Here is a 23,269-nt window from a genome sequence, read left to right on the forward strand (position 1 = left end):
TTTGAGAGGTGGTCAGCTCATTAGACCAACCACTCAGCATCCACTGGCGAGCTAAATTGTGCATTTTTGAATGCAACAAATCGCACAAAAAGGAGTGTTTCGATGAAAAACGCATCTAAAGTGTCATTGAAGCTCTGGTACTAACAGTTGCTCGGAAGTTGGTCGTTGAAATTATTGCTTTGGAGTGGATGAATGGGTTTCATTGGAATTGATGCTTTTTTTGAAACAACAAAACGTGATGTTATAATATCTCTCTGACTCTGATGCTTCTGTTTAAAAGCACATTAAGCTAGTCATACCGTATTTCTGCGAACCGTTGAGTAGTAATTCAATTTGAAAATCACCTATGAATTGGTCTCACCCCTTGTTAGCCTCAGTGGTGGGTGATAATGAGTCCCATTGGTTCGTAATTGCATCGGTTAAAATTGTTTATAAAAATGAGAACGATAGCATTGTGCCGGTCACTTGTGTTAAGCGTGTCGTACGGGAATTATTTCTCTGTGTAACTCTTTGTGTGAGTGAAGAATGGCAATACCTCATAGGTAAATATAGCCCCGAAAGTGAATATTGTACTGCTGGTTGACTGCGTGCTGTGCATTTCCTGTTTTCCACCTTAGCATTTTACTGCTGCTGTTCGTGACGTCCATGTGCGTGATGGTGACATTAGGCGCACCGAATTTTTCCTACATCAAAGGGAATGTGTCCTGCACGATCGTGAATCTTACCGGCGAAGGCAAGCCCGAAGACTATTCCTTTCTCACTAACAGCACCGAGGAACTCATTTTCGATAACGCAACGATCGGTGTGCTTGATCTAACGCACCCGCTCGCTAGCATACGGCCCTGGAAAGTGGTGATCACCAACTCGAACGTTACACGCGTACTGTTTCCGGCAGCGATGAGCGCCAGTGTAGTGCACCTGACGCACATGGGCGTTGAGGACGTACAGTTCGAAAACAACACAAGCTTGCAGGACTTCCGTGCCGACTACACTTCGCTGCAGGTGGTGTCACCGACCGTGTCCAAGCTGCTGACGCTCGACATCCTCTGGATAACGCACTCACAGCTGACCAACTTTAGCTTCGACGTGTTGGAAAACTCGCCCGTCTCTTTGCTGTATCTGGTGGGCAACAAGATCGAGCTGGTCACGATCACGCCCGGGCTGGTGTGTTGCCGCAATTTGGAAGAACTATTCCTCTCCGGCAATCAGCTGAAACGGCTCGATTTCGGCACGATGGCACTGATGAGCAAATTGAAAACGATCCTGTTGGAGGGCAACCGATTGACTGAGGTGCAGCTAAACCTGCCGGATAGGGAGCACCAGCAGATGACGGTCAACGAGGCGGGCGATGTGCAGACGTTTTGCTCGTGGCGTACGTACTACATTGAGCAGGAGCAGAAGACTCATGACGTGCCCAGGCCCAACTGTACCGACTACTTTGCGACACTGCTATCGGTTCACATGCCCAGGAACGCGTTTGAGCATATCGATTTTGGCGTCTTCCGCCTGATGAATAATCTAAACTCGCTGGATTTAACGAAAAATCGACTGCTGGAGCTGGTCGCAACCGAGGAGAAGGTGCCGATAAGGTTGAGCGAGCTGTTCGCCTCCAACAACAACGTATCAGACGTATATCTACGCCCGTTCCCGGCAATGAAAGCGATCTATCTGTATGACAATAATGTAAATGCGCTCAACATGAGCAGCCTGCCAGAGGAGCTGGACTACTTGAACCTGGTCAACAATCCGCTCGATTGCAATGAGCTACCGCATATGAACAGCAGCGTAAAAGCTCTGGGACCATACACGGAGTGTTAGTGAAGCTGAGCTGAACTCTGTCCGCCGGCAAAAGAACTTGTATTTCTGTTCAACTGGTTGTGAATATTCAGTTTATAATAGCTGCTCCTTGAGTTGTTTCAACAGTTTGTAGAATAAATATTAGATCAGGGTTTGGTGGAAAGTTTGGGTAGTAAAGTTCAATATGTAAACATTGAAACATTGTACTGTAACTGTGATGCTTCGTTAATTTAGAACGACCAGCTAGCAAAAGATTCCCCTACCGTAGTCATATCCGTGAATGGGATAACTTTCACTAGGTATGTATTTTATCTTGTGTTATTGCAGGATACATAAATTATAATCTTTGCTGGTTGAGGCACACCATAGGTCTGCAATGACGTTAGTAGAGAAATTAAATTACCAATATCATACGTCTACTGCTTTTGAAACATCGCAACTAATCCCGACACACGCGCTTCGACGTATATATCCATTGCAAAGATGGTGATGTTACGGGGAGCGATCAGTTTGAACTGCAGCTTGTAATCCCCCGGTGGTATATTTTTCGGTACGTGACGCTCTTGTAGGTACCACGAAAAATTGTACGTACGGTTCTGAAATCAATAAATGAATAAAAAGGAGGCTCCAACCAAAGCTTTTCCTACATTACTTACGCCGGTGGGACACGGTACCAGCAGCTCCGGAAGCGTCTCTTCAATTATATCATACACTTGCTTTTCCACGCTGAACTGTGGAGGGTGTCTGATATATTCACAACCATTGCCTTCTACAGTGATTAAGAATGGTTGATAGGTACTGTATTTGTAGAATAGTAAAACCTTGACCATGACTATGTCATAGATTTTCGGCACATTTACGGACACATTGACCAGTGTGGGTGCGTTTCTTCGTGGGATGCTTTTGCACGCGTAAACCGTGGATTCTTTGTACGGAGTGTCGATGCAGACGTATTTCTTGATCCTGAGTGAATACGAATTGGCGTTAGTGCAGTACGACTGCAAACAGGCCAGCAGTGATATACATATGAAGTATAGCGCTACGTAAAATGTTTGTCCGTACATCAGTGCGGATGGTCTCATTGTCAGTTCACCAGGAGAAATAGAGAAGTGTTGCAATGTAACAACCGTTTAGGTATGTTTTCATTAGGAACAATTAGAATAGAAATGGCTTTATAATTGCGATGCTATCCGGTATTCTCTGAATTAAGGTAAATGCTTGTGTATACTAACGTATAGTCATCGCATGCATTGGGATATGAACCTTGTAACGCTTACTAAACGCGTTTTGATTATTGACCGCCTTCTGCAGCAACCTGGCAAGGTGTTTGGGGCTTGATCGGAACTGCCGTTGGCCGGTTTCGGATTATCTGTGGCCAATTGTACGCACAAGCCGGAAAAGATCGACGATCGATCGTTCGATTGCTTGCTGCAGGTGTTGCTGCAGGCAGCTGTCCGATCTGAATTCTACGCATCGCGATCAGCTATTGCCTAACTTTTGGGGTGAAAATTGGTTTCTTTGGATCGTCGGGAACATGCGTCTACGATTGTTATTAAGCATGGTAAATCATCCATTTGATTGCAGCTTGTCAAGGAGCAGCCACTTGGTCTCTGACCGTTAACCTCTTGGTATGGTATGAAACAGGCATTGAGTTTGTTAGAAAAAGCTATAACTGTGTATGTGTGTGCTACGCTTCGAACCCCATGGAGGGTACCAAATTTATGAACTTGTTTTGCAAAACAAAATGGTAAGGTGGGATCCGTTCGACAAACCTCACCCGTCCCTCCCCGGATGTTGCGATGCTTTATAGCCAGTTTGGATATCAATTGGAACGAGGAAACAAAAAAAAAAAAACAAAACAGTTCAACGATCAGGGCGGGAAACGAACAAAAAAGTACAACAGTCACAATTTGCATTTCTCTTTTATTGCAAACGAATATTGTAATCTGTTACCGCAAGCAAATTCCTGACCTCGTTACCATAAATCCAATCATGGGAAGAAAAACGGAACAATGTTTTGCTGGACATGCAACAGCAAGTAACGACTTAAAGCAAACCAGATGACCCGGCCGAGGAAGTTAGGCGAGCGGTTTGACGACGAATTATTTAAATTTCTGCCGAATTATTTCTGTCGGCCATCGGTTAAGTTGCCACCGCCGCTGCCGCCGCCGCCGCAATAGCCGTTGTTGTTCGTCCTCCCTGGTGCGTGTTGCAAATGGCGTCGCTGGTGCCAATCGGGTGCGCTGGTGGAAACAAAAGTGCATGTAACGCATTAATGCGCTACCGCTACCGAGACCGTGCCGTGGCTGCCGGCTGCTGACTGCTCTCTCGCTGCCCAGAAACCAATCATCATGCGAGGTGGAATAAAATTATCGAAATTTCGGTTGTGCGTATGCAGAAAATAATCAATTCGTACGGCGAATCGAGGCCATCCCAACTGCTGGGCTGGGCTGTGGGCTTGGTGACAGCGAAACGCTACAAATATTTCAAATCAACGGGAAATCGAACCATAAGTAAAAAGCGCACCGGGACAAGAAAAGCGCGCTACATGATGTAAATGCTGGCCAGCATTCCGGCAGTCGTTTGTTTAGCGATTCAGGCGAGAGAGGGAGTATAAATATTATTCAAAATAAATACCAGCAAGTAAGGAATTTGTATTATTCAAATGTCTTCCAACAATTCGTAAATGTTGGAAACTTGTTTCATACGTTTGTTGTTGTTGCTTTTTTTTCCTCTCGCCCCGTAATTCGATTCCATTGTCATGAATCGTTCCTCTCATAACACCTCGCGTTTATCGCGATGGTGTCCGAGGGGCAATATAAATGATTGGTTTGGCAAGAATCTTCCTGGAAGCGACCGTTTGTGTGAAGATTTGAGTGCTGGGAATTGCTGGGAGAGAACGCAAGGAACAGATCGCTTCAGTATTAATGGTGTCCGTTGTAGCGTCAGAACCGCCAAATACAGCTTAATACCGTAGTGTGCCGTAGTGGGTTGAAGTAACGATAGAAACAAGGCTTCATTAGGCAAAGGTAACTAGCCAACAGTCAGTAATAAATAAAGCCACCAGACACACTCGCAGACAGAGCGCTTCTGTCTTAGCGTCTCTTGCCCATTGAAATGGGGGGACACAACACAAACGACGAACGTTCGTGTCTGCCGTTAGACCAATCCCATAAAGCAGCGCCGCTGCTTAACACACTTAGACAAGGCCCCGGATCCAGTAAAATTAAACAGCCATGGAAAACAATATTGTTATTATCCCCTTTTTCCCCCCAAGCGCTTTGACCGCTGGTCATGGGGTGCAAAAGTCGCGCAATTCAATTGATGAAGCACGCGGCAAAAGCGTATACAACTCGAAGCGCAGGCAAAATATAAGTAATGCGAACGGAAACCACCACCGCGAAAGCTCTCCATGCCGCCCGCCGCCATTGTGTCCTCCGTTGCGAACTGCGACAACTTACGGTGTAGTTGTTGCAGGCGACACTGTAAGATGTCTTCACTCGCAGATAAAATCGCTCGTTGTCGTTGTCGCCTGACAAAGGGCAAACGACGAATTCTGGTGGGCATTTGGAGCGGCATCACGTGGACAGAAAGGGGGGGGGGTGTGCGAGGGAGGTGCGCAGTGTGGGGCAGGCTTTGATCGAAACGACAGCCAAGCAACAAAAAACGAGCAACTCCTGACTTCTGTGGTGCCGTTACCGCACCCCTCTCCTCCCCTGACGCCTACCGACATGCACACTTTCGTTTCGCCAGTGGGTGGACAGTAGAAGCCAGTGAGGGGACAATGTTATTTGTTCCGACAGCACCGTGGTACACCGATCCGGCAGCAGCAGCAGCAGCGTGAGTGCAGGCGGGTGAGTAATGCAAAGGAAACAACCAGCTACAAATCAAAGTCCCAAACAATAAATACAACACACAGGCAAACACAGTTCATGTCCGTACTAGCTCCCAGCGCGATAAGAAGAAGCTATCGATCCCTAAGCCGCGGAGTCGTTGTAATCTCGTTGGTATGATCAGGGATTTGCATCAGGCATCAGCATACTGCTGCCTGCTGCTTCACCCCGCACGTACGTTCGCACGGCAAGCGCGAGAAGGTTCGTCGTTTGTACGCGCGGGGGTCGCCGTCGTCGTCGTCGTCGGCCGTGGTCGTTGTGTGTGCTTTGTGTTGGGTGTTGCAGCTTCCACCAGGTTCGGTGTTTATGTCTCGTAGACGGGCGTCATCGTATATTTGAATGGTTTTGAGGGTTCCGTCGTAGCGTAATTCATACAACGGAAATACAAAAAAAAAAACGCGAGAAAAGAAAACGATCTTGCTTGCGAATTAATGTTTCATGTAGTCCGGATAGCGGCTCGGCTGCAGAGGCGTGATTCAGTGATGCAGTCGGGCTGAGGGCTGTATCCAAACCCAAACCCTGCATCCCTTTTTCTTCAGGGGGGAGTGTGACCTGTTGGGAGGGTCGTTGATGGAAGGCGGCCGCCCAAACAATATATGGGCCTTAATTGCTAACTAATAAGGTGGAAGCTTGTCCGAACGGGCACACTTACCTGGTTAGATAAATTTGGCTGTCATTGCGTGAAATTCTAGCCCCGGCTCTTGACGAGTCGAAACGACCTAACAACCATCAACCATCAACCTACCAAGCAACCAACGCGACCGACCGATCGTCTCGACGGTGAACCGTTTGCATGTTACTGAAGATGATTATAAATATTTATATTTTACATCGCGCTTCGAATGATGAAACCATCGCGCAGACGGTAAAGAAACGATCAACTATCTTTCATCAAATCCTGCCTGCTGATGACAAGGAAACCGGTTCCGCTTTTCCCTCGTTCTCGTCTGCCGTTGCTGCTTGCTGGGTGTACGTACTCTCGGTGTGTGTGTGTCTGTGTGTTTCAACCCCGTGAAATCGATCCGCAGCGATCGCGACGACGACTGTGAGCCGCGCGCGCTCCCTATCGTGATCCCGCTTCCTCTTACATCTTGGGCATCATTTTAAATTGGTCCATAGCGCTGCCCAGGTCCCATGCCCAGGCGCTTATAAATCGTTTCCAGCTTCACCTGCAACATAGTGTTCGTGGCCCTGTTGCGAATGGCCACTACGGCAGCAGCAACCACAAAAAAGAATGGAAAAAACAAAACCGAATCTCTCGTGACTTGCATGATAGCAGAAGAGACCCTCACTCGCGCTCGATAAATGACGGCATGTAAGGCTATCATTTTCAAATTAACAGAGCAGAAGATTTATTATGCGCGTAGTTTGGGAGAGTTTGTGGAATTTTATTTATTTATCTATGGCTGTTCACGGGCCCACACAACTATTAACTGTGCCACGGCTTTGCCCCTGCCCTGGCACCGTGCGGCACGCAGTAAGCAAGGTCATGCCAATGATCCGCTTGATGCCTTCCAACTGCTTCCAACTTTGTTGCAATTTATTTTATTTTTTTTTTGCTGCTTATGCAATTATTCTTACCCTCGTTTACTCTTTGGCAGGAAAGTTCAACAGTTACAGTGGTTCGGTTGAAGGGTGCAGTAATTTTCACTTCTCATCGGGCGTACCACGCCGCTCCATCCCGAACGGGGGAGACGGGGTTGAAAAAATCAATTAAACGATAAAGATGCTAGACTGGTGAGCATTCAATCAGCTAATCAATTACGAGTGGGAGGGTCCGAGGGGGTGTGGGGGGAGAGTCTGAAAAGGGCATGACAGGTTAACAGAAAAGAAAAAAAAACCCGAACGAGAAACCTCGATCGAGAGGGCACCGCGAAACGAGCGTCGATCGGTGATTGAACAGCGTTTTGTCGCCTAAAACCCGGCCTAAAATATGCCGTCAACTTCTGAACGGTAAGGAATGAATGCTCGGCTACGGCTTGAAGCATTCAGCCCCCGGTAAGGAATCTCGGGGGTAGCGCGCTAGTCATCGGTATGTCAGGACTGACTGAATTGGGTTAATATAGAAAACAATTTAGCAGACAGCGCAACAGTGAAGGAAGGGATGGGTATAATGAAGTAGCAGTCCAAAGAAAGGGAGCCCTCTCTCTCTCTCTCAGTCCGGGTGATAAGCAAAAGCAACAGGAAAGGTAAGGTGGAGGAATTAGAGAAGCAAAAGGAAGCATCCGCGAACATCGAATAGTCGAAAAAGCGCTCGGGCTTCCAGGCTAACGATGGAAAATAATTTATTATCGACAAATGATTTGTTCTTTTTTATCTGCTTTCGAAACCGGACCATGCCATGCCCGTCCGCGCCCAGTTATCATCCTGTATGGTGGGGATGAGAGGCAGGGAGTGTTCGCCCATGCTCTTCTATGCATATTTGGGCATCGTGCGCTTGTTCGAATTTATTCCTATCTAGATTGATTTAAGCATAATTCTTGTAAATAAAATGAATAAGAAGATCGACTCAATGAACATTGTTGATCGAACGAACGATGTGTAGATCGATGAGTTGTTCGATTTTTTTTTCGGTTGGGATGTTGTGTGGGGTGAACTAGTAATGTGTGGTGAATTTGATAAAAACCAGACAGTGGAGGAAGGAATGTATACACCGCCGAGCGTTGCGTTGTGCCAAACAAGCGTGCGGAGGGAAAATCAATTAAAATCCAATGACGATCAAGTTCTGTGTGTTGTTCGTGTTCACGGGCTCAAACACGGGAGCGGTGGTTGCATGGTGGTGTGGATGGGTTTGGGAGGATTAGGAAAGAGCGCGATGGAAATCAGAACCACACCGGATTACAGTTACCTAATTTGTTGTGTGTTGTTGTAAGCGGGTTAGACTTCGTAATGTCTTTTTCTTTCAATTTCTCCTCTTTTGTTGGGCACACACACACTCACACACACACACATACTGTGGGAAGTGATATCGCTATAATCTTTAATTTAGTGTTGCAAGCTTATTATATTCGGCTGACGGTTGGCCATAGCTTTATTCTAGCAGAGAGAAATGGAAGACTTAATGTTGCTCTGTCCTTGAAATAGAGTGTGATCAATTGTAGTATAACAAAAGTTACCTTCTCAAAACTGTCTACAGTTTTGAACAACGTGAAACAAAAGAAACAAAAAGTAAAATAGCAAAAGTACTCTCCAGGTGCAACAAACCGGCTGCATACGCTGTGCAAAGAAAGGAGCAAAGTTGAAATTAATTTAACAAACATCAATTTAACATACCCGCACGGGATGAGTGCGCTTGAAAGGTGCGAACACTTCCGTTAACACTGGCGCATGTTTATGTGGGTCTTAAGGCAGCGAAGAAATGGCGCTAAAGAAATTTTCAACTATGCGTGTAAGATATCCCTAGTGTGTGTAGAGCGCGAACAAAGGAAAGCATAACACTATTAACAGTGAATTAATTATCATGAAATGAGCGCTACCTGAATCGAACCGAACGGAAGGAACGAATGAGGGGGAGATTCGGACCTAGACCCGGATGGAAGATTATAAAAAAAAAAGACACAAGGAAATGTTTTATATTTAAAAGAGCGCTCGGAAATTGGTCTGTGGCAGGTGGAATGGAATGAAGAACGTGTGTCAATTCCAAAGCAATAGTATGAAGATTGGAGGGAGAACAAGTGTGTGAGAGAGAGAGAGACAAGGAACACATCCAAACATCAAAGCACTTACCGAATCGGAACCACCGGCCAGCCAGCCGACCGGAAGTTCGAGGTCACTCCAAAAAGGGCTAAAGTGTTTGAAGTGACTGACCGTGATGTGCGGGGGAGTGGAGGTGGCAGGTAGTCTACAATACGCGAACGCTAACATTTTCATAACAGTGATGAAATAAATCAAATGAATTCCGCGTGCCATTCCCGCATGCCATTTCCGCCGAAGAGCTAAAATTATCATTCCGTCCCAGATGATGGAATTAGATGCTGACCGGAGAGCCGGAGTAACGTGTGCCGCCGGCCAGCCAGTTGGTGCTATGTGTAGTTTGTGAACCAAATTAAAATAATATAACAATAAAAACGGTACCATCTAAGATCTTTCACCCCTTTTTATGCCGCCTTGCTAATGTAGCAATTTATGTCTTGGCGGGGAAGGTGCCACGAATTGGAATAACTAACAGAGGAAAAAAAGAGCGTGCGGGCAAAAACACACGAAAACGATGGGGATCAGGGGAGGGGAGGAAGGGGGGGGGGCAGCTGAAAACGGCCAGCTGAAATACAGACTCCCGGGATGACTCCCTGGGAATAACGAGCCGAGCGGGTGAGCCACGCATCGTTAGACTCGCATAAAAGGTGAAACCTACGTATTTTTCACGGTTTGAAACAATTTATTTGCTTTTTAGAATGGCCGCAGCCGGGGTGAATTGGTGAAATGGAACAGCCTTCCCGCCGGCTGACGAGTAAGATCCACACCTTGTTGAGAGTGAGATTGAGCTTAGGGATCGATCACAACAACAACCAGTCGCCGCAGCGGCCGGCCTCGAAATGAAGTCGAAATTTATGTGGACAGTACTATTTAATTAGAATAAATTATGAGTGTGCCTTGGACCCGGTCGGTCCCGGTGTTGCGCGCTCTGGGCTCGGGCTGGAACTCTACGGACCCGCGAGCGAGCGAGCTGTTTGGTTTGTACACATTTAAATTAGATAGGATGTGGGTTTAGTCTATACGGGATACGAGGACGGATATAATGGATTGATCGAGCCATTTATGAAATTGCAAAAATGCTGCATCTTTTGAAGAAGATGTTCGAAGAAGTAGTACAAATTTATGACGCGAAATCGAAACAACTGTTTCAACTAGCAAGAAGCAGAACAGGAAAAAAGGAAATGAAATAGCTAGAAGCGAACGTCAAACGGCTTTATGAAAGAAAGCACACACTTTAGGCACATGATGAGTAAGTAACAATACCTTCCGATTGAGGATTCTATTTTGACTGAGATTCTGCCGCCTGCCTGCATGTCTGCCCCGTGGGGCCGTAGAGTTATCATTAGGGCAATATGATTTGTAATGCGGTCGGTGAGGGGGAAGGAGGGGGCTAGATTCATTAGTTCTACCGTTGGAAGTGGCACATCCGGAAGAGGTTGCGCCGGTGAGGCCGTTCTTCTGCCGCTTGTGTTTGGCCCACTCATCCGTTTGGCTATTATGCTTCTACCCTTTAATTCGATTTAATCACTGCTATAGTTCTTCTGCCAACGCAGCCAGCGGTGTAGCGCGTTGGAGCACCCGGGAGCACCGGAGCTTTCAAGCCGCAGCAGCAGCAGCAGCAGCGGTGAAAAGGCAATCTAACAAAATTACACAATGGTGGCAGCAGCAACAGCAGCAGCAGCAGCAGCAGCACGATAAATGAAGCAAAAGTGAAGGAGGATTCGGTTCGTTTGAATCTATGATTTCCGATACAAATCTGAATCAAATTGCTAAGCGCTCGCGTCAGTGGATCAGATAACGATGACGGGAAGACGCTTTTGTTGATGCCTCTCTTTTTTTGTATTTCCGTCCATCTCCAGTTTCAATTGTATGTTTGAGATACTTTGTTAGAAGCGAACGAAAACAGGGGGCGAAGAAAACGCTACGAGCGAAGGGAGGCTAAAAGCTTCAACGTGTTTGCTTTCACCGGGAGTGGCGTTTGAATCTCCTTGTGGTACTGTGTGCTGTGTACGGATGCGTTTGCACACACCAGTACATGCACAAATGAAATCTACCACGAATTGTGTATGAAGCTGTCCGAGACTGGCTTGACGCAAAATTAAATTAATTGCGTTTTAAGACATGCATAGAGGCAGAAAACATGCTTCAAATCATGAACAAAGTGAGGAGGAAAGTTCAGCTCGTTCAAGCAGCCGAAGCGGAATCATACACCGCACAAAACGAAGGTAAAGTAATGGGTTTCAATTAGTATGGTGGTATTGTGAGCATAACGCTTTGTAAAATATGCTCTCGTAAAGCTCAATGAGAGCGCAGTGGGGTTCGTTGCTTGACGAATCGATGAAGTCTCTCGCTGTATGGGTTTCTTTCGCGTTCGCGTAAGAAGCAGCAAAATCATAACATACTCACCTGATATCGATTGTCCCCGACTACCTACCATATTTCAGATGTACGAAAAGAAAGAAAAACATCGATTAATGTTTGCTTTTTGAAACAGGATTTTCCTGCTGCCTGATTTATTACAATTGAATAGACTACATTTCGCTAACAAATACTTCAGTTAGGGCAGTTTGAGTTATTTTCTAAAAAATAAAAAGTAGGATACCTTTTAGCTCCGATTTCATTTAGTTTCTTCTACTCAGTTCTGTGCGAAACGGTTCGCCAAACAATAAGTTATCAACAACACGGATACACGGATGGATAGCCGTTGAAATCCGTTCTTTTTTAAACTTCATCATTCGAAAGAATAAAATCTGCCTCCTACTATTGCTGTTATTGTATAGATTAAAAATGCTGTGCTACCACGTTGCTCTTTATGTTTTAACAATTGATATCTATTGCTGACAAAACCCAACAACCTTCCGTTAGCGCTTTGAAATTTAGTTCGATCTGGATCAGTTAAATACTACCTATAGTAACCGATTTTATTGCATCTATGTTTAACTATTACGATAGCAAGTTGAGTGCGTTGTATTAAATGCTCCGTTCTTCATACTGGTGCTACCTGTACTGTTTCGTTTAAGTGATGAAGAAACCTTAGATTGCGTTTATTTCTAGCGAGAATTCATTGAGTGGATAGTTGTCAGACTTCAAAAGTCAAGGCGTAGTAGCGGAAATGGGGTAAATTAATAGTGACAGATTCAGTGAATCAAATTAATTCCCTTTCATATGCAAGATCTCATCATCAGTCTCTTTACCTGTATACGTTAGTAGTAGGAATGATTGGTGCTGGCAGCATCTATTCTACAAAAAAAAAGACATATAGTGTTCCCCTTTCTAGCGCTCAGAGTATTCATTCGAGTTTTCTAATCAATGCACAATCGTCCGATAGGTATGATTGAATCATCAATTCAATGTGCATTTTGTTTATAATGTGCTTTTGACTAGATGGAGCATACATAACACCTATGAGCAAATAACAGCCTTCGCCTTTTTGCGCCACTTTCCTAATCGTTCCTCTGTCCTAATCGTTTTTTCACTGTACGCATCTTTTATCACCCTTCTGCTGTTTGTTCTAACGCTTTTAGAAATGAAAATGTGTTTCTTCCTGCTGTTTGCCTTCCTTCTATTGTCAGTAAAAAGGTGTGCCACATTTAATCATGGCACAGGTACGGTCGTTCTGATTTGTAAATTATCTCCGCAAATACTGGAATGGCATGCTGTGCGGTTTGATTGCGTGTTGCAAACGGTGTTTTAAAGAGTTATTTCCAGTGTGGCCATTATTTTATTGCTCACTTTAAAGGTAGGCGCGACAGGTTTTCGCACGCTCAGCTGGGATATTTCTAATTTCAAATTCAAATGCGAACTGCGAGCGTGAAAGTAGAACGCCCGCCAACCCTGACTATTTTCTATTATCTCTGCCACAGCTGCGCCGGCGATCGGTGTGTTTACAAATAACTTATACGTGTTAATATCACAATTTCATTTGCGTGTGCACAACTCTAAATTTCCACGTCCGCGCAACAACGTCTAAGACGAATATGAATATCATACGTTATATTTACATTTATCGACACGTTTCGTTGTGTTGTACAGAACAGTGGTTCGCTTATGTACAAAAACAAGGGATTTTTTCGTTACTCAACCACAAACGCATTACCCACCCTAATGGGCTTTTAAATGTGAATGCCAACTGTTCGGGGGGATGTGTTCAGCGGAGCAGAAGGCCTTAATTGCGCTTGTGTGGACGGTGGTTGATGCTGCTGCTGTTGCTGTTGCTGCTGCTGCTGTTGTTGTTGCTGTTGTTGCTGCTGCTGCTGCTGCTGCTGCTGCTGCTGTTGCTGGCTGCTGTGCAGTTGTTGCGGTTGCATTTCCGACGCAAGACCCGGCAGTGGCAGCGGTTGCTGCGTCGCATGATAGTCCGTGGATCGTCCCTGTGGTCCCCGAGGATCCTGATGCTGGGCGGTGAGCTGATTGTTGGTTCGATTACTCGGTGCCACACGGGTAAGCTGATAGCTGTTGCGCACGTTCGAGTGTGTGAGCGAGATGTTCGGCTGGTGCTGTCGGCGCTGATTGTTGGGCACGTCGGGCAGCGCGAACCGGAGCTTCTCCCAGAACAGTTTGTCACCCCACTGGAGGTACGTGTTCGTCTTCAGGTACAGCCGAATGTCGGGATCGAGATCCTTCTGCGGCACCTCGCCGAGCAGTATGACGATCAGGCGGCGTCGCCGGTCGCGCAGTACCTGATGGTGGGCCGATTTGAACTCGAACCGGCACCATTCGGATTTGATAAAGTTCTCGGAAAGCACCATGATGGTACGGCGCGACGATTCCACCGCCTGCAGGATGTTATCGGCGATGTACGCACCGACGGGAAAGTCCCGATAGTGGAGACACAATTTATAGGACGGGTCCTCGTTCTCGAGCATCGGCGCGAGCTCCTCCGCGACGAACGCTTCGTCCTTCGAGCTGTACGAAATGAACGCATCGAACAGCTTGTCGCGCTCGTTTTTGTCGATATCGGCGTTGCGGTAGAACAGGCGCACACCGAACTTGGAGTGAAACCAGACCCGCATTTCCTGCCGGAACACGAACAGCACCAGCGTCAGAATGATCACCAAAGAAAACCCGAAAAGACCGGTTACCAGTAACGGAATGTAGCCCTCGATCGGTTGCGGCGAGAGGATGGTTTTTCGCGAGGTCAAATTTCCGTTGATCACATTCTCCAGCGGGATGGCACCGGTGCAGAGCGTGGAGCTGTTATCGTAATACACCAGGAAGTCACCGGTGCCGGTACCATCGGGTAGCGGCTCTTCGGCCGGGCTGGCCTGGCTCGCATCGGCCGGCTGTGTTGCTGGGGCGACGGTGGCATTGCTGGAAACGTACGATGCGCATCTTATCTTGTGCCGATCGCGCACAAAATCGTACGTCTTCAGATACTCCTGGAAGCGCGTAACGTAATCGCACTCGCAGGACCAGGCATTGAACGCGAGCCTGATATCGTTCAGCTGCTTCGGCAACAGCCAAACGTTAAACTCCACCAGGCGATTGTGATCGAGGCGCAGGATCTTCAGACCGTGCAAATGATCGAACGTGTGATTGGCGATCGACGCTATGCGATTGTACTGCAGGAACAGCTCCTTGAGGCTGTCGAGCCCCTCGAACTCGAACCCGTTGAGTGCGGTGAGCAGATTGTGATCGAGCTGCAAAATTTCGAGCTCTTTCAGGCCGTAAAACGTTCGATTGCTCACCGTCTCGACGTTGGAGCCGTTGAGAAAGAGAATCTTGAGCCGCTTGCGGCCCAGAAAGGCATGGCTGCTGAGCGACCGGAAATTGTTCCCATCAAGATAGATCTGCGTCGAATCCATCGGGATCTGATCGGGCAGCCGATCGTCGTAGCCGGCCCGCGAGCAGTCGACCACGTTCGAGCTCCAGCTCTGGTCGTGGTAGCAGGTGCACTGCTTCGGACACTCCATCTTGCAGTCGCAGGCGTAAAAGTCACAGCAGTGACAGAGCGCGAAGCAGTGCGTGTCGTACTTGCAGAGGAACTGATTTGGCAGCGCCTCGACGAGCGGGACGTACGTGCGGCCGCGGTTGTACAGCAGCTTGCAGTAGATGCTATCGAGATCCATCAGCCGGGGCTGGGTCCGCGAATCGATGTTGCTTTTCTGCAGCCAGTTCAGATTGCAATCGCACTGGTACGGGTTGCCGCCGATGTAGAACTCGGGCAGCGGCCGGTCATCCGGCACGGCCGATATGCGCAGCGCGTTCGGATCGAGCGTGGTGATCTTGTTGCCGAACAGGTCGACCCGGGTCAGGTTGGGCTTCTTGAAGAAGGTGTACGATTGCACCTTCGAGATAAGGTTGTCGTTGAGGTACAGCAGCTCCACGCTGTTCGGTATCGCGCTTCCGGTGATCTCGGTGAGCTGATTCGAGCTGGCGTCAATCGTGCTGAGCGCTAGCTGTGACTCAATCTCGAAGTAGTTCCCCAGCTCGGTGATTTTGTTCGCGTGAATGTCCAACCACTGCAGCCCGGTGGGGATGAGCGCGTAATCGAACACCTCCAGATGGTTGTCGCTGATGTTGAGCCACAGCAGATTGGGCAGCTTGGTGAACAGGCCGGCAATGTCCGTGAGATAGTTGCCGTCGAGCCGGATCGCTTGCAGCTTGGTGTTGTTGTCAAAGGACGCCTGCTCGACCGTTTTGAGCCGGTTTTGGGACAGATTTAGGATGTGCAGTGATTTCATCGCCTCGAACGTGCCGCGCCGGATGATTTCGATGTTGTTTTCGGTCAGCCGCAACCCGTACAGGTGAGCCATGTGCCGGAAGCTCGCATTATCGATGTTGGAGATGTGATTTTCCCCCAGATCGAGCGTGCGAAGCAGCGGCACGTCGTACAGTGCGTCCGGTACCTGCAGCAGCTTGTTGCCGTTTAAGTGCAGCTCTTGCAGGGCGGAGTGATTGCGCAACGCCTGCCGATCGATGCGTGAAATGCGATTGTAGTCGAGTGAAAGCAGCGCCAAACTGTTGAGCCCGCTGAAGGTAAAGTGATCGACCGTGGACAGACGATTGTTGGACAGGATGACGGTGTGTAACGCGCCCAGCCCCAGGAAGGTGTTTTCGCCGATGCTTTCGATGAAGTTTTCCTGCAAGCGCAACACCTGCACGCTGGTCAGATCGCGGAAGATGGTGGGCTCGAGCTTCGTTATTTTGTTGTTTGAAAGATCGAGCAGGATGAGCTTGGACAACCCCCGGAAGGTGGCGGGATTGATCCACTCGGACGTGAGCTCGTTGTTGGACAGATCGAGCACGAGCAGTTGCTTGAGGTCACTGAAAATGCCGGGAGCCAGCACGTTCAGGCTGTTGTTCTGCAGGTAAATCTCTTTAATGTGCTTTGCCTCGGAGAACAGCTCCGGAGGCAGGTTGGTGAGCCGGTTAAGCGAAAGCTCCAGCCGGGTCAGCGACACCAGCCCCTCGAACGCCCTGTCGGCGATGTAGTTGAGCCCGTTGCTCTGTAGCCGCAGATCGGTGAGCTTTCCGAGGCCGGAAAATATGGCAGGCGGCAGATTGTCGATCGTGTTGTGCGACAAATCGAGCGAAACGATCGAGCTGCCACACTTTTTCGACAGCCGCGTGCTTAACGAGGCGCTAAAGTGGAACACGGACAGGTCACGCAGGCGGTTCTGCGTGAGGTTAAGATAGCTGAGCCGCGCCAGCGGACAGATGAACCCGTCCGGCACGCTCCACATATTGTTCTGGCTCAGGTCGAGCCGTTGCAGCTTGGCCAGCTCGCTGGTGAACACCTGCGGTGCAATGTCCAGGCTGATCGAGGACCAGTCGGTGTTGTGCGTGCGCAGCGTCAGGTTGACGAGCTGCTTCAGCCCCTGAAAGGAGCCCTCGCTGAGGTTCGCTATTTTGCAGTACTCGATCGACAGCGCGTGCAGCATGGTGAGCTGCTTGAAGCTGCCCGGGCTGAGGCTGCTCTGGAAAAACAGCCCATCGTTGCACTGTAACCGCAGCCGGACGGTGTTTTCCGGATGCAGCACGCTAAAGTTCGTGTTTTCCAGCTCACTGTTGATAGTCCTTAGCCGGCACAGCAGCGTCAAATCGTCCTCGGTGTAGCCATCCCAGCGGCACTCGTCGGGCGCCTGGCTGACGAGCGATTTGCTGAGCGAAGCGCCAAACACACCGAATATGGTGCCAAACAGCACCGTCAACAGTGCCGGCGAGGGACGCATCTTGACGCGCTGCCTTTGCTTGCGTATGTTCACACCACAAACACAATAGCACGGACACGCGCGGAACCACCGCGCGTCTCACGCCACCGCTCGGCCAGTCAAGATAGCGCAAGCAATAAAATCGAGTGATGATCGATCGCCACCACCCTTGAGGCAGACACACACACACACACGCACTAAACACACGCACTACGCACGATAAGATGGCGATAAGCTCTTGATACTCATGTTTTTAATTAAAACACTGCTGTTAATCCACTCTGCTGCGATACGGTTTGCGTTTTCACACCACATTCGTAGGGATTAACATATTTCCATGCCGTGCGCACTAAACGGTTGTTCACGAAACTGAAGCTCACGTATGACGGTAGGCTTTAGAGCATTGCACATTGATGCTTGGAAACACTTTTTGCTCAACTTTACCGAGACGAAGTTTTCTCTCTGCATTAAAAATGCACGCATTTTACACAATACTTTCTCTCACATGGTTTGCACCAGCTTGTCATATTATCAAGACACACGGATCAAAATAGCACAGCACAACTTGACACTAATTGCATCAGATATCACAAAGCTTCCTTGTTGTCTAGCGCAGAGGAAAAGATTTAAGCGTGGATGGTAAACCGTAAGGTTTATGCTTTTACCGACGGCATTTTGCACTCGCGCACAATCACCATAAAAGCAGACGCACGACGAACAAAGACACTTCTATGCACGATCACTGACACCCGTTATTTCACTGTCATTTTAGTTTTCGATGAATCTTTTGAAATTCAACCACGAGTAGTAAAAATTATCATATTTTCACTCATGATCACAGTTGCACTTGTTCCGACGGTAATTTTCATCCGAATGCACACACGTTGCGAAAGAGCGCAAAAACTTTACAATATTCACAGGCACGATCGATCGCCTTCGCTATTACGATAACACCGGAAGAATACACTTTATCACGGTGAAGACGCTTCTAATGCGCGTATGATAAGTGTTGCGTGACCTCAAATTTAGCCACGTTAAGCGTTTTTTCGTACCGTAACACCGTGCACCCGGACGGATGTGTATTCTCCGTTTGCGTTCCACTCTGAGACTGAGCCAGCCCAGTCAGTTCTGAGAAATTCCACGTACCCCGAGCAGTCTTGCATCCACAAAAATAGGTCTCTCCGGCGAGAGGATCGATGTTGCCGCTCGCCGTGAGAGCGCTGCTCACCTGAGCGCTTTGGCCAGGACCGATCGCACCACTACAGACGCGCCCGCGCAAAGGGGATGCAATCATGGCTGCCGTTTATTCGGTAGGAACGTGATCAAGAGTTTGATGTGCGTCGAGCAGGGCTCTTTCTAAATTGGAATTTATGTGTCGAGTTTTTTGCCCTCGCGCCTCAGCGGAGCGTTGTTCGCGATCGTGTGAAGAGAGCCTGTGTCGACGCGGTGCGCGCAGACTCTCGCAGCCTCGGTCGCACTGTTTCAGAAACCAACAAATGCAGCTCACCCCACAGCAGCCCCACGGCAGCCAGCACCCGGGATGAGCCCCAAGGTGATAGAAAAGTGTGCTCTTGTTTACCTCATGCTGCTCATTGTTGTGCGATCTTTTACACGTACCGTTGTGTCGTTTTGGTGGCAAAGGTCCGGCGAGTGTGAGGCCTTTCGGGTCACTCACAATCGATCGCGTGAATCAGACTCGGCTAATTTGGCGAGGAGAAATTTTAATCGATTTTCCGCCAACGGATGGCCAACGCCAGTGCGCACAAGAGAAACAGAAGTTGTGCCAGCTGTGTGGGGTATAATGATTTTCGGACAGTCATAAATGCTTACGTAAAGGGTGGCATGTGCATGCTTTTCCAAAGAATGAATAATAGGAAATAATGGTTAAAGTCTCACAAACAAAACATAGCTGCGCGAATTCGATTCCAGCGGGCTGCGCGACAAGTGCACAATCGCTCATAAAAAGACATCAACTCTTCGGCAAGCGACGAACCTGTCCGGGCGGATGTGTTGCTTGTTTCGTCACGCGCTGACTTTGTATTCGCGTATTTAATGCTTTTTATGACTTTTTCATGAAAAATGGTTTGCTTTTGTCGTAAAATCGGTCATGTATATTTATTGAAATTAAATAATGTTAAAAGTAAATTCACTTTTCTTTAGTTATTGAATATTTTCTCTAAGCTAACCGAATGATTGCTGCCTGTTTACAACATGTTGTAATAAAAGTTAATAAAAGATATATGTATGAAATGCAAAAAAAAACAAAAGCCAAATGAAACATTTTTCATAGTAATTTTCACAGTCGAGTATGAAAAGCACCTAGACGAAGGTTAAAATGGCAAATGCAATTGCACTTTCAGCTCTCCCGAAGCCCTTCATAATCCGGCCAGCTAAGCCTGTAGCTAAGAGAGGCGATCGCTCGGGCTTGTTACTGCATACCAGTTAAGTCAAGCGACTAGTTTGATCTCTTTCTTTTGCTCGCAGAAAATTGCAGCTATCGTTCGCGCCTGTGTATAGGTTAGGAAACCGAGCGATCTTGCCAGTAAAGGTAAATTTACTTTTTCTTGAAAACATGATCCACTCACACAGGCAAGCAATGTAAGCAGCCGTAAGGGCAGCATACGCTGAACATATGTTGTGCGTTTAAATATTTATGCATACACAGAGGCTTTTTTCATTCTCTCTGCCGTGTTCCACACGCGGGTCCGTAAGGAGGAGAAGAAAGATAGAAAGAAAAAAAAACTCTCGATGAATTCCTGTTCACGGAGTTACGTTCAGGTTGCTGCTTTTGTGTTGCTTCACCAGCAAGAAACCGGATCAATTATCTCCTTTCGATGTTCGTCGGACCGTGTTGGTCCGTCGGAATTGCCGTCGTCAGCGGTGGCGGCGAACGAACGGTGGTTGTGGTGTTGATGGTGGTGATGGTAGTGGTGGTGCGTGGTTCGAGCGTGGTTTCCGGAGCAGCAGTGGCAGCAGCAGCAGGAGCAGCAGTGGCAGCAGCGTAGGCTCGTTGTTTGCGCGATGGTTTCATATTCGTATCAACTTCGACTCGTTATGCTTTGCGGCGGGGAGCACTGCTGCGAGAGCAACATTAGATATATTTTCGTTCTATCAACCTCCTGCTACGCAAGATGCGGGAAAATTGTGGTCGAGCCGGGGATGCAGTTGCATCGTTTCGCGAATGCATTTAACCGCACGGAAAGACACACTTTGGAAGGGAAGCCTCGCTCATCTTGGGAGCTTGGGATGGGTGGGAAGAAGGATAAGCGTAGAAAAGGGGTTTTTCCACCAACATAAAATTAGTCAAGCCCTGAAATCGTTTCCAGCGAGTGAGCGAAGCGATGGAAAACGATGTGAGTATGATTCATGGACTGAAATTATGTTTTACTTCCCTGCCATAAATATCTCCATAACCAAACAGTCGTATAAAGCTGGAAAGTGGCGTCTAAAATGATTTCGTTTCGATGTCCCGGCCCAATCGTGCCGCGATCGTCCAATCACGGGTAGCGCAGTAAAATAAGAGGTGCTGAAAAAGATATGCTCCGAAAAATAATGTTGCAGGCTTATTAGTGATTGAATAATGTGTAATAAAACCGTAAATATCAAGCCGTCATATTTATAGATTGTTTGTTTCTGCTTCGGATCATTCCGGCGGCCTGAGAAATGGGTTTCACGTACATTATAACAAGCGATGCCTTTCGTCTGTCCGTTTCGACATCTATTCGGCAATCACGCGTTTGTCTGCTGGCTATGCGCAGCGTTTACCACGTTTCAATTGCTAAAACAAGCTAACCCCATGGGCATGGGAGCTGCGCCGGGCGCAGGCAACCGGGGCGAATGGCTTTGGATGGCAGGCCTGCCAACAACAGCACTGCGCGGCAGCCGGCAGTGTGGTACGGATGTATCGCTTCAAGAAGTGTGCCGCCGCGGTTTGCGATCCTCCTCGTCTCGTTCGCTTCCTTTATAATTAAGTAACGAAAAACTTGTTTTGCGGCTAAAGGAAAAGAGGGAATATTTTGTGTTAACAAGGAATCTCCACCTCCTTGCCCACGGGTCATAGCGGCCACGCGGATGGGATAAGAATGCTGGGATACAAGGCGAGAACTTCTGGAGCTTTCAGCGTATCGAAGCGTTTTCTTACCGGTTTTCGCAAAATGATTGCAGCGTCCGAAACGTCCGTTGATCCGAAGGACGTAGTTTGTAAATTTAACTTTCATGCGATTCCACGCTCGAAGCGCCCTTCATCTCAGGCTGCAGCCCGCAACGGAGTGATGACGAGCCATTGCAATCAGATGTGAAGGTTTTCTCACTCGTGCAATGTGATAAAAGCGTAATCATCGCTTTTCAAGCGGCGAGGCTGGACGATATAGCCGGGGCTTTCAACATTTACTTTTGAGAGTTATTGGTTGCGATGGTTCTTCGTGTTTTAATTGGCCTTTCTGCGGCGAACCGTCGGCGAACCACAGAGCAGGAATGGGGCGAGAACCGATGCGCTTGCCCGTTGCAAGCGTTGCGTTTGCACGGACGTTTAAAACTGTGTGAGCTTTCCCGAGAAAAAAAACTAAAATCATACAAAAATCACTTTTTGGGACGATCCATCCTCTAACCTCGTTCGCTAGCTTTTGCGGATGTGTAAAATTTACTGTAAACAGTCGGCTAGGTCATCTTCGTTAGAGGGCTCTTTTCCCTAGCCACTTGAAACGAGTGAGAAGAAAAAAGAAAACAGCTGGAACGCTCGTGAAACCCCGTACCGGTAGGTACTTGTGCAACCGTCGTGGGTTCTCGTCGCTACCAGGAAGCTACCAACCAGAAAATCCACATTTCCTTTCGTCATGTTCTCTTCCCTTTTGTGTTATCTTGAGAACGCTACGGGGCTCTGGGTCATTATTTTGAAATTTTGTTTATCTTTTATCTCGACCGACAATTGACACCTGACGTTCCGAAACCCACAAAACACAAACACAAACACAGATGAAGGTTTAGAAAAGGAGGAAGAAGAAGAATACAAAAAGGTTTTCCATTCCGAATTTCATTAGATAGCCATTTTTAAAGTGGTAAAGAATTGTTTCTCATCCTTGACCTTTTTTTTCTCCCGTTCGCATTCACTGTGGTGTTTGGTAGGGGCATGGTCGATGTTTCGGTAGGGGGGAGTTCGGGAGTAAAGGCTAAGGGTTTTCGAGTCACACATCCGATGCAGTGTAGTGCGTTTTGTTCACTTTGAGTTCGTTTGGCAGGTCATAAATGGGAAGATTTGTGGCGTCTCTCGTCCCTTTGCCGCGTTGGAAATGTTATGGTTTGTGAAGGATCATGCCCCTATAAAATTAGGTGATCGCTGCTATAAATTACCCCTTATCGGCGCTAGATCACTCCCTCTGGGGTGCTGAAGGCAGCCAGCTAAAGCTTGCTAGTAAAAATAATCGTCCCAGCTTAAACCCGGCCCGCAAAGCGATTACAAAATTAAACGTATTTTAAATATAAAAATAGTAATGCAAAGAGACGAACTGAAGGAGAGAGACAGAGCGAAAAGGAGAAACAAGTACGAGTTAAAGGGATAACAGGGCTGCCAGGGTTTTGTGGTTGCTTGATTACGACCAAATGGCCGATCACCAAACGCTTTTTAATACCCTGAGATCTTGTAATAATCTATTGTTTTACACTTGAGCGTTTCTGATGCGGTGGAATAAAATTGACGAGGTGCCGAACAGAACGTGGCTGCCCGCAGTGTTAGTGCCA

At 47.7% G+C, this 23,269-nt stretch overlaps 2 protein-coding genes across 2 annotated transcripts; one reads left to right on the plus strand and one right to left on the minus strand.

The window, feature by feature from the left end:
* Positions 1–26: 26 nt before the first annotated feature.
* LOC120901392 lies at positions 27–1,996 on the plus strand. Its single transcript, XM_040309304.1, has 2 exons — positions 27–542; positions 618–1,996. The coding sequence occupies exons 1-2, from the start codon at positions 526–528 to the stop codon at positions 1,816–1,818; spliced, it is 1,218 nt and encodes a 405-aa protein (XP_040165238.1). The 5' UTR covers positions 27–525; the 3' UTR covers positions 1,819–1,996.
* A 9,858-nt stretch (positions 1,997–11,854) lies between these two features.
* Positions 11,855–17,674, minus strand: LOC120903085 (toll-like receptor Tollo). Its single transcript, XM_040312300.1, has one exon. The coding sequence runs from the start codon at positions 17,555–17,557 to the stop codon at positions 13,496–13,498; it is 4,062 nt and encodes a 1,353-aa protein (XP_040168234.1). The 5' UTR covers positions 17,558–17,674; the 3' UTR covers positions 11,855–13,495.
* Between the last annotated feature and the right edge of the window lie 5,595 nt (positions 17,675–23,269).

The sequence above is a fragment of the Anopheles arabiensis genome, chromosome 3 (genome assembly GCF_016920715.1).
Source record: "Anopheles arabiensis isolate DONGOLA chromosome 3, AaraD3, whole genome shotgun sequence".
NCBI classification, from domain to species: Eukaryota; Metazoa; Arthropoda; class Insecta; order Diptera; family Culicidae; genus Anopheles; species Anopheles arabiensis.

Bases quoted from the DNA above. Each gene is read 5' to 3' on its own strand.
- LOC120903085 (XM_040312300.1), bottom strand. From the start codon at position 17,557: ATGCGTCCCTCGCCGGCACTGTTGACGGTGCTGTTTGGCACCATATTC.